The sequence below is a fragment of the Pseudopodoces humilis genome, chromosome 17 (assembly GCF_049639895.1).
Source record: "Pseudopodoces humilis isolate 2021_Gansu_Grassland_sample_001 chromosome 17, ASM4963989v1, whole genome shotgun sequence".
In the NCBI taxonomy this organism is placed as follows: domain Eukaryota; kingdom Metazoa; phylum Chordata; class Aves; order Passeriformes; family Paridae; genus Pseudopodoces; species Pseudopodoces humilis.
The window spans coordinates 10,481,183-10,500,130 of record NC_142216.1 but is presented as its reverse complement, the minus strand read 5'-3'; the positions used below and the strand labels follow the sequence as shown (position 1 = coordinate 10,500,130).

Here is an 18,948-nt window from a genome sequence, read left to right as displayed (position 1 = left end):
GTCTTCTGGATAGAACAAGGGGGAAAAGATGAATCTAAACATTAATTCCTGTTTTGTGTTAGAGTTGTCTGCAACTTCTGGTAGATAGAAAACGAAGTTCCTACAGATGGGTGATTGTGAAGAATCATTATGTAGATATGTTACACATGCACTAAGTTATGCCTTAGAAATAATCTGCTTAATTTAATCTTACATCATACGTTTTTTTAACTTAATTCCATTTTCTAAGGAAAGCAGATGCGTCAGTTTTGTCAGTCCTTAATTAAACTTCCTAGCAGGGTTACATCTGAACAGTGAGACACTGAAGGAGTTGGTTGTTACCAGGGTTTCTGTTTCACTTAAGTATTACTAATAAAGAGTTTTATAAAAAGGCATAGATACTTTTGATTTTACAAAACCTATCACACTTTTTTTTTTCTTTTGTTTTGGAGTCAGTTGCTGGGTTTCATGTCCTAAATACTCTTTTGTGGATGGATGATTTACCTGTAATGATGGCTTCCTCGGCCATCATCTACACACGTTCCACCTTCCCTGCAAGTTTTGAGTGCAGTGCATCCGAGCTGAGCCGTTCTGCTACAGCTGTGGGAGAATCGCGTTGTGTGCCTGGAGGGAGAGCGGACAGGAGCTGGATTTTCGAGGTTTGGGGTAAAAGACGTCACCTTTTTCTGGTGCACCACCTGCACGCCGAATCCCGAAGCCGCTGGGTACGGCCACGAGAGGGATCTGATGCCTCGATCGTGACTTCCTCTCGCCTTCCTGGGGCTCCTGCCTGTAACTTCCGTCCGAAGAAGGAAAACACAACAGCGGCGCGTTATCGCCGCCCCCGGGGGATTTCTCGGCCCTGCCCCCGGCGGAGCTCCGCCGGGAGCGGGCGCTTTTCCGCATACGCTGCGGTCGCAGGAGCTGCCGAGGCCGCAGGAGCTGCCGAGGCGGGTGAAAGGGAGGAACTCCGCACTCCCCCCAGGCCCGGCGCTCCCCGCGGGCTCTGCGAGGCTCCGCTCTTTCACGTGGGACCGCCCCACGGGGCCCGCCCCGCTCGCCGCCCGGCCCCCGCTCACTCCGTCCCTCCCTTCGCTTCCTCCTCCCCTCCTGGCAGCGCCGGGTGACTAATTTCTGTCATATGACTGTGACACCAAATGGAGCGGGGCGGGCGGAACTAGCCTCGGCGGAGGGACGGCGCTGCGCGGAGCCCAGCGCCTCGACGGCGGGGGCAGCGGCAGCGCCCCAAAATGCCGCCTACCCTCTTCCAGAAGCTCTTCAACAAGAAGCATGGGCTGATCTCCCCCGCCAGGGATGCCCGCGACGACTGTATCTTCAGGTAATCGGGGCGGGCCGCGCTCCTTCCCCGTCCCAAACTTCTGCTCCGAGTTCCTCTCTTCCCCCCGCCCGGAGGACGCGGGGGCTGGCAGACCCTTCCCTGCCCCATCGGCACCTTCTCGGCGATGTGCCCCGCTTCCCCCAGCCCCGGAGGATCCGTCTCCCTTCCTCCGCGGGAGCCCCAGGGCTGCCCCGGCCGGGCCCCTCCGGCGGGCACGGGGCGGGAGCCCACCGGAACCGCCACGTCGGGGCCGCTGCGGTGCCTCCGCTCAGCTGCCTCCTCACCGGAGCCGCCGCTCCCAGCGCCGGGCCGTGCCTCGCCCCCAGCCCGCGGCTGCCTCTCCTTCCCCGGCGCGTGTGAGGCCCCGGTCCCCGCGGGCCCCTCCGGGGATGCTGCGGGCCGGGGGAAGGTGACAGGCGGTCAGGTCCCCAGGGAGCAACCTCAGGAATGGGGGAAAAACGTGAAGTTTTGGCCAAGAGAGGAGTGGGGCTTCTGGTTAAATTCGTCATGCTCTGACCGCAGCAGCACTGGATCGGCCGAGCGGGGCCAAGCTCAGCACGGGGAGCAGAGCAGGGCAGGGGCCCCAGGGCAGCCCGAGGGGCCGGTGTCTGTGGGGGCCGGGGCGGGGAGAGGGTGCTTGAGGGTGCTCCGCGGGGCCTGGGGCTCGCCCGGGGCTTCCGCGGGCTGGTTTGCTTGGAAACAGGTAGCTTTTGTGCTGAATACACGTGAATAATAATGGTCACGCTCGAAAGCGATGCCGTGTCTGCGTCCTGGCAAAGGGGGATCCTGCAATATCTTTTTAAAGTGCGGTTTGCCACCTGGATGCAAATAAAATCTTCTTCATTAGTAAGAGTTACACGCTTCTTGAAGCACTTCTAACAACGTGGTGAAGCTCTCCTCCCACCTGCTGCCTTGAAATGTACTGCCTACAAATGATCAGCCCTTGGGTTTCTCTGTAAAGGGACATCTCTGACTGATGGGCTTAATTTTCTGTGGTAGAATGCTCCTTTTAGCCTCAGTATTTAGCAGATTAGATGGATAATAGTGTATCTGCAGTTATCTAAGGGCAAGGGGTTTCAAAAAATATTGATTGGATTATTTAAGTCCTCAAGGAGTCAAGACACGCTCCTGGACATTACCTGGAGCTCACACAACTTTTGAAGACACTGATCTGTAACTGCTTTCACACCTCTATGATATTCACTGTGGAGTGAATCCTTTTTTAAACGATCTTTTCTAAGAAACAAAATGTTTTAATGACATTGATGTCATCTTATTTTCCAAATCATCTGGATCAGAGCCCTTGGTGTGGAAGGGAAAGGGTACTAGGACTGCTCTGTGTAATTGTCTTGCCTTTTGCCCTGTCTTGGTGATGGGTTTGTCTAGAGACTGGAGGCTCACGCAACAGCTGCAGTGCAGACCTGGGGCAGAAATGTGGGAATCACACCCGTGTTGAGAGGAGGAGAGTGAGTGCTTGGCAAGGTCTGTGCTTCCCTTGTCACCTGTATCGTTCTACGCCAAACTGGGTCTGAAATTTATAATGCTGTTTAGCTTTGTGTTATGAACTGTCAACTGGTAATAGGTGAATTTGTAGTTGGGTTTTTTTTGGTGGACCCACAGGTATAATTTGCAGGGAGAGGCTGATGAGGCTCTGGGGAAGGTGGGAGATCCAGCTCTGACTTAGGAAAGCCAGTAGTATTTTTTGAAGATATACAATACAGATGCTATCTAGACACATTGCCTAAGGCTGCTTTCATTTTCCAAATGGAGCTAAGTTTGTAGCTAAGATCAGAATTTGTTAGGATTATCAATTCCTGGTGAAACTTTCAGTTAATACACAAAATAAGGACTGTTATTTACGACATCTGAGTCTTTGGAGACTGGAAACAAACACTGTAAAGTTTAGACTGTTGCTGGTTCCAGTGAACCTGAATACAACAGCCTCATCAATTCAGTTGGGGCAAGGTGATGTTTTATGGATTGATACATTATATCTGTTTACAGTCTAAATAACAGAACATTTTGCAAATATTCTGAGTGCTGTTATTTCTGTCTGTCTTCACTTTGAAAACTCAGGTCTCTTATTGAGGAGACTGTGTAGAACAACCATAAAAATACATAAATTCATTGTATTTTGTGAATAATATGTACTTTGAGAGAAGAGCCCAATTACCCAATTAGTATAACAGAACATTTAAGGATTATTTTGTCACTCTTTTTTTTTTTTTAATTATGAATATATTTTGCATTTCCATCAGGCTTATTGTGAAAATTCACCAGTTCTATTTATCTGACCTTACACTATTTCAAAAATAAAACAGTGCTTTTCAGGGGAAACATTTTGTTTAGTTGTTGATTTGTTTGTGGTGGGGTTTTAATTTTTTTTTCTTTTTTTGTTTCCTGCAAGAATCTTTTTTTGTGCTGTGGGTGTGTGAAATTTTGTGAGCCTAAGTCTATCCAGACTCTGTAAAACCCTTCAGGACTAGGTGCTGGAGAAGTTAAGAGGTTTAGTAATGGGAACAGTAAGTTAACAACTATAAAATATTTGCTGAGGTGACAGTTTGCCATTTATGTAATATATATATACATACATACATATATATATGCAGTTTATTTTACAGAAGAAACTTTAGAAAATCACACTAGATCCACTACTTGTTAGTTTTCTAGCTCTTCCATTCAGTCCAGGGCAATTGGCAGACTTGGCCCTTAGACTGAAATTTCTTGCTACAGCTTGACATTCCCATGGTCAGCAAGAATATTCAAATTTCAGTGGTAAAATCTGTTTACAAGAGACACAGAAACACCTGCAAATATTCTAGGAGGGAAGAGTCAAGCCCTCATATTCCAAGATGTGAAGTACCTGCTGTCTACTGCAAGTAATACTCATGTGAGTGGATTTTACCCGAGGGTAACTCTTACTATAAATAGGATCTCTTGGCTGTATTGGTCATGCTGCTGGTGACAGGAGAGCTCAGCCCAGGCTTGGCCTGTTAGAGTTATTAGGAAAATAAAATTTCAGGTAAGCAGTGTTCTAGAATTTTAGAATCAAAGTATTTCTGTTGTAAAAATACATAAATGTATTCACATGAGCTGTAAGCTGTATGTGTCTGAAATGGAGATACACTTTAAAATAGTAAATAAATGAACGCTGGTCCAATAAGATGGAAATAATCTTACAAAAACTTCCTTAAATTAAGCAGAAGCATCCATGCATTTCTGCTGTATATTATATGGGCACACTAAACATTCCACTGCACATTTACATTACTGACTATTACAGTTAGTGATGTTTAGCTGCTGTGTCTTTCCTGGCTTTCCAGGGATCCACTTCAGCCCTCTGGAGAAAAGGAAGCTGGTAAATCACTGAAAACTCAACCAGCTTTTTGTTCTTCAGAATGAGCTCAGTAGATTGAGCCCAAAGCACAATAAATTACCGAGAGGGCTGAGGCTTTATATCCTTGTCAGGATGTGTGGGCAGTATCTCCAATGGTAAATACAGCTGCAAAGACTACAGTAGAGTTTCTGCAGGATGGTGTGTTGGGATCCTGATTGGACTTGAAGCACTATTAGCATGTGGCAGAGGGAGAGGGATTGTCTTGTAATACTGAACTATGGGACTTGTATGTTTTGGGGCTCTGTGTAGGAGGGAAACTCAGTGGGGATTTTTCCCATCTTATGTATGAAGTTCAAATACTTGTTCCCTTCTGTCTCTAGACATCCTACCTGCCTAACTGGAGGATAGAGGTTTTACTCATCAGGAGTTCTTTTTACACTACAGCTCAATAAAAGCTTCAGTGTCTCTTTTTTTATTTTAATCTAGGGAAATCTGAAGAACCATCTCACCCTGAGGGGCATTCCATTGATGTTTGCAAACTCTATTTTGCTCTTGTTAAAGCACCTGTTGTGGAGGTACAGCTGTGTGGTAATTGTTCAAGCTTGACACAACCCCTTCCAGTTTCAAGTCTTACCAATGGTGTGGATTATGTTTGGGCACATTTTTCTTTCAGGGCTTTGCTTTGGGTATCTAGGTATTTTTGAGAACAAGTGCTGTTTTTCAAGCTGGGAATAGATAATTAAATAATTTTAAATGTTCTTTATGATGGAGAAAGCCATTTTTGATTGTCCTGGACGTGTGCTTTCTTGGGATCTTCTGGTAATATGTGCTGCTCCTTTATTGAGAGAATAGTTTGCCAGGTTCCTGAGATAGGAAAGGCCTCAGGCTGACTGCAAAGTAGTATTTCCTGAAATCTGTCTAGGCAAGCATTCCCCATCAGCCCAGACTCTTTCTGTTTTCTGTGGCAGTGACTTTAAATGTTATCCTGAGATTTGTTTCCTCTCACATAATTCTTGGCAGTGGCATTCGTTAAGGGAATTACAATAAACCTAGAGTTGTAAATGGGCTTGATACAAAGATGCTTCATGAGCCAGTTCTTCTGCAGGGCTATTGTTCTTGCACAGTAAAAATGATACGTGCTTTCTTATGAGGGCATAATTGCTTCTTGAAAGAGGCTAATTTCTTGAAATAAAGTGCAAAGAGACTCAGAGGCAATTATTAATGTGTAGTCAGAGACTACTACAGCTTTTTTAAGTGGAGGCTGCAGTAAAGTGAAGGAGGAACATGAAAGTTGTCTTTACATTGGTATTTTCAGTCAAAAGTTTTACTCACAGAACTTTTTTCTCAGGAGCAGGTAGCTTTGTGTACGGCTTGGCTGAGCCCAGGAAAGCGGAACACTTGCCAAATTGTGTCAGTTCTTGGGAGCAACGCAGCCAGCAAATTCCTGATCCCAACAGTTCTGCACAAGGCTTTTAAAAGCTGTTCTGCAGCAGTGCATCAGGCCAGCCTGACTAAAACCTGTTATTAATGAAACAGCATGTTTTGATGTTTGTTCATTTCAGGCATTCTGCAAGGTTTTTTGTCAATATTTGTAAAACTCCTGGAATTTCACCACCTCAAAGTCTGTCTTCCAAAAGAGCGTTAGCTGGACTTCATTTTGTAATTGGTCCAGCTTTTCTTCTTTTCCAGTTATCTTATGAATTTAAAAAGCTTTTGTGCCATAATTTTTAGATTACTCAAATTCTTAAACATCTGAAATGTTACTGTGCTTTTATTAAGCGAATTTCTGCCCTGTAATGTCCTTTTAAGTTTTGCTTTTTTACAAAAATCCATATTTTCTGTAATATCTGGAAGAGTATGGTTTTGGCTTTTTGGTTGTATTCATTAGCTTGAGTGCACCAAGTTTTAATAAATGCTTCACTTTGATTTATGCACAGTTTTCTCTAAGATATTATGCCTTTGGCTTAGTTTTAAAATATATTGCTGTTTTCTAAAGTACTTTTTTTTTGCTGATATCTGTTTTGCATTTCCTATCATGTAAGTTTTTATGTACCTTCCAGTGCTTAAAGTCAGTTTTCATCTTGGAAACAGAGACATGAAAGCGACAAGATTCCACTGAGAACCTCTGGAGCTTGGAGATAGTTTTGACAATTTCTTCTGACAGGGCCACTCTCCAAGCCCTCCTTGCCATCGTTCTCTAGGTCTTCCAAGTGCTTCTCCAGGTGCTTCTAAAACACTCAGCATGTCCTTGAAAATTAGGTTCTATCTCTGAATAAAGCAATGCTGCAAGCTGGGTCTGTATAGTGACTGAAGGAGCTCATTTGGAAGTCCATCCAGTTATTATTTACTTAAATTATCACCAGATCTGAAGGAATTAGCTTAGATTGATATTCCCAGCAGGCTAGGTGCATGTGAGTGCAGAGAATGATGAAATAATTTGAAAACCGTTGGAGTGCTTGTGTCTGCCTGGCTTTGTGCCTTGGAAAGTTTTTCCCTGCTCTGGTGGGATCTCTGCCTAGCCCTTGCTTCACCTTGGCTTCTTCCCGTCACCAGTGGAGCAGGGAACATAAACAGTGGAGTGAAAAAACCCTCTGCTCATTTTTTCGCTCATTTTTTCGAAGGAGGTAAAACTCATTACAAAATGAGTTAACTGGTGAAGGGTCCTCCTTGTTGCCTTTCCTGCTGTCATATCCTGTGGTGGCTGGGAGCTCATGGTGACTTGAGAATTTGGCATCACGAGGCTGCCCTGCCTGTCCTGGCCATCACGAGGTCAGCACTGTCAGTGTGCACTTGGCTTCCTCCCAGCCTGTGGCATTGGTTCCTCCCTGTGGGATGGCCTGGGTTGTCTGGGGATAGCTCCAGTTTTTGCCTCACTGAGTGGCCCTTGGAACAGTCATATTCTTGGTTCCCCTCCCTGCATTTCATCTCCTTCCTCTAAATTAGAAATCTTTTTGAGGCGAGGTTGGAGCAAGTGAATCATGTACATATAGATACACTCAAGCAGAAATGCTTCACACTTGGGTTACACTGGCAAGTGTTGTAAGGTGTTTCTACAAACCCTTGCATTCTGTTTCTTCCTTCTCCTACTGCAGATGAGATCATGAGGCATGAGGATGTACCAAGAGCATGGGGTGTACGTACCTGCTTGTGCACTCCTTTTATGAAACATTTCCAGCATTTGTTTTCAGGGGACTGAGGGTGTGTTTACATGTCTCATATTAGAAACCTTGCTGACTTGGGATGATCAGTTCCTCTGGTTGATTGATAGATTGTCCTTGTGTTTTCAAAGGGCTTTATCCCTTGCTCTGTGTATGCTCTGTGTATGCCACAAGTTAGTGTATGCTCATGGTGACAGCTTGGATGAATCCAAGCTTCTGTTCTGGAATAAACTGGACCAGTGTGACTTGGAGCCTGAAACTTGTGTTGTAATTTTGGTTGAATGCTGTAGGTGACCACTTTAGCAGTGTTTTTCATAAGTGGAAAGTAACGTATGTGGTGGTTTCATGCTCAGTGATTGTGTTCCCTCACAGTGCTACATCTGGAGCTGGATGTCTGCAGGATCACATGTTTGTGAGTAATGTTAGGAAAAATGCAAAGCTCAGTTGCAGCAGCAAATCCACAGTGTGGTGGTGCTGGGCTTCCAGAATCAGCCAAGAGCAGAATCTGTCTCTGAGGACTTGAAAAGTTTTGCATTTGTGGTGTTAGATGGAGAACCTTAATGTGTAAAATATCCGCTGGAGGAAAAAAGTTATACCCATTAAAAACAGGAAATAATTTTATTAATGAGTAATTGGTTTGCTAATGCACCAGCTGCTCCACCTTTACAGTGAGTAGTAGCAGAATTAATATACGGGAAATATTCAAATATGGGAAATATATTTGCACAAAATTCATGTGATTCTGTTGTGCCTAAGGAATGTGACCATAAACACTATATTCAATCATTAATTTCTAACAATACTTGCCCATATAAGTTATGCTTCATAGACATGTGAGTGTTTATTATATAGTGTTTGTATTGAAAAGGATTTATTTATTTTTACAACAGTGCATGGTTAACTATGTTGCTTAGTGCTCAACTGAAGCTTTTACTTGAGTTGATTCTGCACATTTGTGTATGCAGTCTTTTTCTTCTCAGAAAATAAGATTTTTAGCTTCTGGAGATACTATTGTTCAGAACACAATATATTGCAGAGAAACTTGTTCAAACATGTGAATTGTGGCATGAAATACTCCATGAACTACATATAGAGTATTAACAATATATGTATGTGAGATACATCGGCAAGTAAAATGTGCTTGTAATAAAGTTTTTTGTCTTTTCTAATTTCATAGCTCTTACCAAGCACTTAAACCTTTGGACTTAAACAGTTTGGCTGTATGTAAAAACTTTTTATATTTAAAAGTCTTGTCTGATGCTTTTGTGTTGATAACCTGGGTATCTTCCAGCTCTTGTATATTAACTCTTTGGAACTCTGGCCTTGAAAGAACCTATTTTTTACCAGTGGAGGATTCTGCAGTGCTGCCAGCGTCAGTAGCAACAATCCTGGCTGTAGGTACCTCTTGCCCACATGTACAACCCAACAGTGCCCTGCGGTTAGCTGTACCCAAGTGTGGACCTGCAACAGCCCCTGCTCACAGCAGCGAGCTTCAGGCAAGGGAATGATCTGCCACACACGACTGATCCTGCTCTGTTTCTCCAGGATCTTTCCACAACACCCTCAGTAGTTACTTTGGTCTCAAATCAGTAAAATCCATCACTGAAACAATCACATTTCCTTTACTCTGGGCACTGATAATGCCCTGCACATTCATGGTGTTTCATGCACCTCCAGATCTGTGTGTGCCTCACTCTCTCAGCACCTTCAAATGTTTTTTCCCTTGTTCCGGCTAAAATGTCAGCAAAACATAAAATCTGTAATAGTACCAGAAACCTTCTACTCTTTCAGTTTGTGTGATACAGAGCTCGGAAGGAACGGGAGCCAAATTACAATTCTCATGTATTTGTTTTAGTTGATAAATGAAGAAACTTCAAATGCAATTCAGCACTGACTTTAGATCCTGGCCTTGTGCCTGTTTAAGCCAGAGTAGTATCTTCACCCAAGTTCCTGTGTCATTTCGCACTCAGAGAGAAGGTAAATTGTTTGAGCACTGCCCAAAGGAACTGTTACTTTGCTATATGCCTTCTTATTTTAGCCTCAGGAGCTATGGAAATGGTGGCTCACACAGTGCAGTGCTTGGCCTTGCACTCCCCTCAGTAATTTCTAAACCTTTTGATTGATTTCTGTCATGTCTGGTGAAGAATGTGAGAACAGAAGTTTGAGTGAGCTGAGTTTCTCTAACTTTAGTGAAAATACTATGGGTGCTTTTGGGTTTCTCCTGCCCATCAGTAGCTGTGAAGCTCTGAGCTGGCTGCAGTTTGTCCATTCCTGTTTCCAATGGCTATATCCCTGGGGACAGCTGGAGTATGGGCACTTTGGAGAAAGAGAAGTAGTCATGTGGTTCCATAATTTGCTCTGCATAGTTTGCAGGGAACAGCTGTAGTGTGACCTCAAGAAAGGCCAGTCCTGGACTACTGTGAATATCAGAGTATCAAAACGTCTGTTAGCTAAATTATTCTGCTTTCTGAAGAGTATTAAAGCACACACTGTCTGCTTCATACACACGTTTCTCTTGTCTCATGCATGTCCAAGGTTAAAATCAGGCTTCCAAAGCCTGTGTGCTGAGCACTTAGTTTGTCATGGTTGTGGGTAATTGTGGAAGACTGCAGTCTGGCAGAAGGAAGCACATCATGTGTGAGCACTTCAGTGGGAAATGAATGAGATTCTTGATGAGGATGTTTGCGCTCTCCCCGCACTGGCCCCGTGAAGCCTTACCTAGAAAATGTTCTTGGCATTTGGAGAGTTGGCTGAATGGTTTGTTTGTTTACTCCTTTTCATGAAACTTAATAACAGAAATTTGTAGCGAAAAACTGTGTTAGTTCAGGTGTTAATGAAGTAATTAATGAAAGTTAACGTGTTAATGAAGGTAATGAAGAATGGGTACAGATGATAAGCTGTGTGTTTGGGTGTGCAGGGAACAGGCTGTGGAATTTGGCGGGAGCTTGTGCTCCTTCTCTGAAGCTTGTTCTAGTTGAATGACATTATCTGAACATCTGAGAAGCTGTTAAGGAAGAAGTCTGCCAGAATTTTCTTGTTCCTACAGGAAAAATAACAGTATTACTCCTTAAGACAGAGTTAAAGAAATGCTCCAAATGTCAGGACAGTGAATTGGCTTACAGGGCTAACTGTGTTTCTATTTAAAGGCAGCCCAAACTCTGACATAGAACTTAAATAGTCAGACAGAAAAAAGTGGTTGGTTTTTTTCAGTACTTAAACATATTTCAGCTGCTGTGAGTTACTGGAAATTACTTGCTCAGTAGAAAAGAAAATTGTTCTACTGACAGCATGGAGAACTATAAAGCTGTGAAAATCAGCATGATGGTTTCTTAACTGGCTGTATTTACTAGTCATACAAGAGATGCTAATCATGAACTGCTGACATATTTTTTTTTTTCTCCAAAACAGACATAATGAAAAAGTGTAGAAGTTAAAAAAGAGAAATAAAAAAATCAGAGCAACTTTAACTTCTTTTGAGACTATAACAGAATTTTATCTTTGTATAAAGAAACACATTTTTTTTTCAGATAAGCAAAAATATTACTTTGTAATGACTAATTTATTTTAATTTCTTTAAATTTTAGTAGGTTTCTTTTCCATAGTATCTTTTCTGCAGTTATCAACAAGTGAATAACTTTGATTAGCCTGAATATGTAGCTACTTTAAAATGTGTCATCAGATTTTCTTTTTCAGTTGAAGATTGCTCAGAAACTGCTAGGTAGCTTATGTTTGTGTATTGTGTAAGGATTTTTCTCACGTTGGGGTCAGAAGATAAGACACCAGGTATTGTGGGGTTTTGTTTGTTTGTTTGGGATTTTGTTGGGTTTTTCCCCATCTGGGTTTAGTATATACTCATTTAAACACTGGCCTTTTCTATTAGTACTAATACTTTTCTATTAGTAGCTAGCAGGACAAATAAGCTGAATTGCACTCAAGAGGTGACATTAGGCTATGCCCACACTGCAGAAAAAACGTAGTGTAAGATTCAGTAATGGCAATTGTTCCCATCTGTATGGATAGAGAAGACAGAGGAGAAGAAAATATAGAGGGAAAGAGGAGTTTGACAAGAAATTGGGTTTTATATCAAAATTAAAATAGAAACTTAAAATAAGGCAAATACCAATTGGCCCAGTTCTATGAAGTCCATAGCATCCTCACTGGGGTTTGGAGGCTTTCAGTGCCAAAGCCTTGAGCTTTGCTGAAGGGTGTTCATGCTGGAAGAGATCACAAGAACAGGAAAGACCTCACTGTGTCATGTACACATATATTTGTCTGTGTCAGAAAAAATACATATTTCTGTATATTTGAAAATACTCCCGGGGTCTTCATTTGCTATCATGGCTCTGAGTGTGCAAGCACCTGTCTCAACTCACAGTAATCAGGATACCACAAGGCAGGAATCTGCCTGCCTTGCTCAGCTGCTGTCTGTGAGAAAAGGACTTCGGTGTTTCCCCCAGCAGCGAGACAAGTAAATTAATTACCTGTGTGCACTGTGTAGACTCCTTTGTTTCTTAGATCAGAACCACGATGCTAATATTTTTTTGATTTTGTGGGCTAGTAGATGATGTATAAATATAAGCATTTTGGAGTTGCCTGTGTTCAGGTTACAAAGGTACATGTACAAGTGTAGTTGGAAGCAGTTGTATGATGCTACTGTGAGTGCATACATACATTTTACAGGATATGATGGGTTTGTGGGCATGGTGGTGTTTGGTCAAAAGTCGGACTTGATGATCTTAGATGACTTTTCCAACCTCTGTGATTCTGTGATTCATTTTGTTTGGGATTTTTTGTTCCTTGTAATGTTCTCCCTCATTCTCACTATCCCTGTTTGGTGCTCTGCTTTGGAACTTGTATTTACGTGCATGCACTCACATACAGAAGAAGAGAATTAAAGCCCATCTTGCTTTCCCTTCTATTCTCTCTTCTTAGTTTTGTCCTATCTGAAGCCTGCAGTGCTGCCTTTCCTCTCTGAAGGGTTCCCCTGGGTGCTGTGCTGTCCCTTCCTCCTCCTGTCACAAGCAGTGGGGTACATCCTGTTTGGGGTTACTGTTGTGTCACATCAAGTGATGTGCAGGGGAAGAGTAAAAGGAAACAAAAAGCAAAAGGAGCAAATACTTTGCCAACAGCTCCTTTTAGAAAGACCACACAAAAACAACCTAACAAAACAAACTGGTCCAAAATGTCCTGGTGGCAATAACAGCTATTGCTGTCCAGCACATGAGCCTTTTTTGCCTCTTGATGCAGTGGAATAAATAGGTTTGTGTGGTGCTGTGGCTGATTCACAGCAGGTTACCTGCCACACTAGGCTTCTTTGGGTTCCACATTTTAAGGATGTTCATGTGAACAGACTGAAATCTGGTGGCAAGCTGTGATGGCTGGGAGTGCCTGGAATTATTTTCACATCAATTCCATTACTACCAGCAAAGAGGGGTTTATTGAACATACACTAAATATACATATAGATCTTGATTAAGTACAGCCTCTCCCAGTAAAACAACTTAGGTTTTATCAAGTGATTCTGTTGATTCTGTCAGGCAGAGCTGGTTTGGACTTTGTGTTCCAGCTCAGTTCTGTGATAACGAAGGTGTGTGTTTGGAGTGAGTTTCAGTCCTTATACCCAGAGAAGGCATGTTGAGCTGAACCTGTAGTTTTCTTTATCAAAGATTTTAGCAGTAAGAAAAGCTCTGGGGCATGTAAGGGCTATGTTCAGCTGATGCTCAAAGCTGCCATATGTCTGTCATGTAGGGTTCTCAGTAATACTTGACCAGTTCAGTCTTTCTGCTGTGGAAATCCCTCTAGATGGATAGTTGTGTTGAAGAACTTGGGCAATGGCTAGTCTTACACGGTATTTTCCATTCCTACCATTCTTGGAAACCCAAAACTGTGAGCATGTAGTGAGACTTGGAAAACTGAAAGGGATGGCAGAAAGCCTCAGGGTACAGAGCTTCTTGTGGCAGTGAGCAAAGCACAATCAAGCAAACCCAGTTTGTTAAGCTTGGTTTAAAGGTTAGCGGGCCTTAGCTGATAGCTAAATGCATTTTTACATTTTCTTCTGCTTTGGGGAACCAAAGCATGTAGGGTCTCAGAGTTAAGGTGAATTTGCTTGAAGCTGCCAAGCTACTCCAATATTCTGATAGTCTGTATTTATTTTTTTTCCAGTGTTAATGAAGTTGTGGATTGTTCAAGCATCTGATTTTTATTTGTCCTTATGAGTTACATAAAAGTGAAGTCAACCAATGTCTTTAGTGTCTGTTCTATATAAATCTACCTGAAATAGTTTCAGGTTGCCTTTACTTACTTAATTTGAAAAACAGTTTAGCAGCATGACTCTTTCCTTCGAGAATTAAGCAGTCTAGGCTCCTCACAGTAGTCTTGGGGCTCTTGCAATATCTGCACAAATCAAGATCTCATCCCTCTGCAAGTTAAGTAAGGGCCTGTTTGACTTGTAGAGCCAGTAAGGGAGGGATGTTCAGTGCATGGGTTGGAGCCAAGTTAGAAAAGTCTTCCCTCCTGAAAAGCAGCTGTAGGATAGATCCTGTCCACTTAGATATTCATTAGTGTTATGTGGTAGATCTATGAAATCATTCATAATTGTTTCTGGCTCAGAGCCTGGCAGTAGTCTTGAAATGCAGTGTACTTTAAGTTTAGGGGTTTTGATGGTTCTCTAAAGGGATGGGTTAAAGTCTTTTGGGCTTACGGCAGCAGGTAACCACTCTGTGTGCAGAAAGATTGCAGAATTGGGCTACATCAGATATTTTAAGGTGTTGGATGATGCTTAGATGGCAAGTGACCAACAGTGGTGTCAGGCAGTTGTTGATTCATGGGGGGCATCAATCATTAGGACTTGTGGGATGTTGATATTAATGAGTGTCACGTACGGATAGGGCAGCCTGGGATTTCATTTCATAGGTATGAATTTGTTATACTTGCTTGTATAATAATCCTCTGTCTTTAGTTTGCAGTTGTTCCTGTGTAACTGAGATGGGATTTTGATTTCTAATGGCAAAAAGACTGATTCAGCACCATGCTTAGGCATGTGCTGTAAGTAGTTTGACTGTTCCCAATGAACCCACTGATGTGCTTTTCACTAGGCATGTGTTTTAAATAAGTTGTAAAATCTACATGAATGAGGAGGGTGAGACTGCAAGCACACAACATTTAAAATCAAAGGCTTAGGGGGTTGTATTCTTCAGGAAAAAAGCTTTTGGCATTTAATGCATTTTAGTGACATACTGAGCTTAAATGTCACCTTCATTGGAAAAATGATCATCATCTATTAATTTTATGTGACTGTCTTGATAAATGACCTGGTAACATAGCAAACTAAAGTTCACTGTAGTCCTCTACAACCCCAGGCGTTGGGCTGAGAGCAGCATCTTGGGATTATCCTTACATCAAACCTTGTTTGAACTGAGTACATATAAATAATTGTCCACCAGTGTTTCCTATTACAAACATACACAGTTTGTGAAGTTGGTTTATCATGTCCTGAAAATTTCTTTGATATTTTTAAAGCCTGTTGCTATGGGAACGAGACTCCATAACAGAAAAGCTTTTTGGTGCTAAGGAGGCCAAGAAATAAACTTAACAACAGGAATAAAGCCATGGAAAAATATCTTGTATTCTTTTTCCAAAAGCAGACAAACAAACCCCAGAAGAAAGCCTGATATCCTGAAGCAGCTTGGATCTGGATTACCAGTTGGAAGGGGATACTCTGCTCTCAGGGCTTCAGAGCCTGGCCAGGGAGCTCATCCTGTGGACACTTGCACTGGTCCTGGCTGTTACAGGAGAGAATAATCAGGGAATTCACAAGCATCTTTCTCTGAAATAATTCATATGTCTTTTTTTACCTTTTTTTTTCAATATCAAAAGGTTGAAATGATGTGATGGATTGGTTTATGGGCAAGAAAACACAAGTTTTGCTTCTCAGAACTGGATGTCCCCTTTGTGCTTTGCTAATACAGAAACTGGCAGAACAGGCATTACTTTGACGTTGGGGCTTGCAGCCCTGTTTCCTTGTGTCTCATGACTGAGTGAATCAGCACCTAATTAAACAGTCACATGAGGGACAGAGTAAAATGCTGTTCAGGCACTGATCCCTGTGAATCTTTGGAGAATAGCTAACCTCTGTCTTCTTCCTCTTCCAAGGAACCCCGAACATCTGCAGCTCTGCATTTTTTTTTAATATTTTTTTTTCCTTCCCCGGGGAAAAGACTAGCATGTAGACCTCGGCTAAAGCAATGCTACCTATGAAGATAAACGAGATCTGGGGTAGGGGGAAGGAGGATCAGGGAGTTCTCAACATAATCTTCAGGAATTGGAATGAATTGAGTTCATGCTGGGTATGATTTAGCTGAAAGCCTTGTGCATTTGACACTCCTGGAAATTAAACTCAGAATGTGAATGTTGAGCAAGGAAGTTGGGAGTGGTCTGTGGGCTTTCTTGGTATTTTTAATACTAGCTGTAATTTTACCACTTATAGCTTGTTATGAAGGTCCATAACAATTGCTTTCCATCTCTGAGTGACAAATACTTGTGTGGAGATTTATTAGGCTCTCAATTATCGCTCAGTCACAAGTGCAGCCACCTTAATCAATTACAGGACCATGGCCTACAGCCAAGGAATGCTCCAAGCCCCATGCTGCCTTGGTGGCGTCGGATGACTTTCACCACCAAGACCATATTTTTTCCCCTTATAAAACTCACAAAACAAGTATTACACGATGTTTTAATCAGCATAAGCAGATGTCTCCCTGCACCCTGACACAGCAGAGGCTCGCGGGTCGCGCGCAGGTGCAGCAGGTGCCGGTGTCTGCAGCCGGAGGTTTTGTGGCTGTCATGTGCTGTCACTGGAGGTACCAATGCTTTGGGTGCTCCATGGAGTGGCATTTCTAGGCTGGAGGTATCCTGGCTGCCTGTTGCCAGGCCGGGGAGTTTCAAGGTGGAAAAAGCAGAGTCTGGGCAGGTGCCCTTGCAGGGATGCACTATCTCCTGGCATGCTGGGCGCAGCACTACCCACCCTGGTACAGCTCACAGGTTAAAAAGCATGACATAAAAAAATTGCAGCTGTTTAATGTCTAAGCATTTATTTATTTTTAGGTGTATCTGTCTGACTTAAAGAAAAGCTTATTTAGATGTGTTTGCTTGCTGCAAGAATCAAGTGACATGTCAGGCACAGCTTGAGCATACCAGGTCAGTTATACACCTTGCAGCTTTTCTTTTAATGTCTCCTGAAGTAATATATCGAAAAACTCAGTTTTCAGTGGTGCAAAAAGAATAAAACTGCAATAGTCCTTATGGTTTCTGGGAAGTGCTTGAAAATAAAAGCTTTAAAAATACTCTAAGCTGAAGATAAAGATAAATACAAGGAATTCAATATTTGTCAATTAAAAAAAAATGAAAATGCTCAGACTATTCAGCCAAAGTACCCTTATTTCATCAGGAATCTTTCAAGGGTTTATTATTATTATTATTATTATTATTGATATTAGGGTTGATAACAGTAGTGGAGCCTTAGTGATTCCTCTAAGATGTCTTCATTTTCTTGACAAGAGAGATCTTGCAGTCAATCTTGATTTTTTTGTCTTTTCTCTTCATTGTCTTATCTATTAATATTCACAGTTTCCAAAATAAAAAGCATCAATGAAGTTCCCTAAGCTAACTTTGCAGTTGATAAATCTGTGAGCTTGATTTTGTTTTGTGAAGTTAGTTTTGTGTGCATATTTAAGAATTGTTGAACCTGTCATGACATCTCTGAAACTACACAGCATAAAGGAGGGAACCCAGATTGCTCCCCACAACCCTCCTCTGCTGCATTACGTAATTCCGAGTGATTTTAGGAGAGTCTTTATTTCCAACGACTATGCTGTTGCCAATTCTGTTCATCAAAAGCAATTTGTATTGGAACTTTTTTCTCCCCAACTTATCATTAAACACACACAATACTGAGCTATTTACATTTATTATTTACATGCATTTATTATTTACATGTATTTATTTTTAATGGCTACAGCAGAAGAGTCTGCTCTGCACACCCGAGTGTGCACAATAAAATAACTGTTTGGCAGGGGGAAAATGCCCTGTTGTCTTGCAGTACCAGTTGGTATTATGGAGGTTTGTTTGGTGTCTTATAGTAGATTGCGATTGGGAATGTGATACAAAAGGAGCACCAATGTTTCAGTAGCCTAACCATGCATCACATTTTTACTTTGAGTTATATTTATTTTCAGCATTTTTATCATGATATGAAAAATTACAGCAGTGGATAGTCAATCTGCTGAGGTCTCCATGTTCTTAAAAGAGAGGTAATTGTTTCATGTCCTGCCCTCTAAGAATGTTCATAGACAGATTTGTAGTTGCTGATGGGCTTTTAAAATGCTGGTAGAGCCAGTTTATTCCAGTCATGAGACCTTGTCCTGGAAGTGAGAATCCTGTGTATGGAGAGTTTATAAACTTGTTTATTTGGTGGTATCTTTGGGGTTTTTTGTTTGTTTATTTGTTTTTGTTTTGTTGTTTTTTGTGGTTTTGGGGTTTGGTTTGTTTTTTTTTTTTTAATTTTAAATCTCATATCAAGAGTACTTTTTTCAGCATTTAACAACCTGGTTTCCTTTAAAGAATAGAGGGTCCAGGTTTTGAAACTCCTGAAGGTTGTTTGCAATGATCTTTCTCACTGCTTGGGCTCTTGCTGACCTTTGGCTGGGCTTATGTTTGTGTGTGCAGGTTTGTGTGTGTGCTCCAGGTGTATATGGAAGGTTCTTGCTTTAACATCTCCCTTCTTCCTCTCCAGCAGTGAGGATTTTTTTTTTTCTGGAAGGGATACAAAAATGCACAGAAAGCACATTTTTTTAGAAGTCTAGCCCAGTAGTAATCCTACTAAGGCAAGTATTTTGTAAGAAATGGTATCCAAGTATTTCTAGTCACATTTCAAATAAAATCCTAATTGGTTTTCTCTCTTTTCGTCTAGTGTGGCTTCGAGCTCCTACCTTCATGCATTACTAAGCAATAAATATTTCTTGGCTCATTCACTGGCTCTTTGTTGTGTGCATTTACAACATGTGTGAGAGAAACCTTCCTCCAGAAGAAAGACTGAAGAAACTTGTTAAGGCAGTGATGATCAAAAAATAATAATTTTA

At 42.0% G+C, this 18,948-nt stretch overlaps 1 protein-coding gene across 2 annotated transcripts in view; it reads left to right on the top strand.

Annotated features, from left to right (window-relative positions):
- Positions 1–1,143: 1,143 nt before the first annotated feature.
- FNIP1 (folliculin interacting protein 1) overlaps positions 1,144–18,948 on the top strand; it is a 65,584-nt gene continuing 47,779 nt past the window's right edge. For both annotated transcript variants that reach the window (XM_014253156.2, XM_014253155.2), the window contains exon 1: positions 1,144–1,318. In XM_014253156.2, coding sequence (XP_014108631.1) covers positions 1,230–1,318 — 89 coding nt within the window. In that variant the 5' untranslated portion in view covers positions 1,144–1,229. The remainder of the gene's footprint in view (positions 1,319–18,948) is intronic.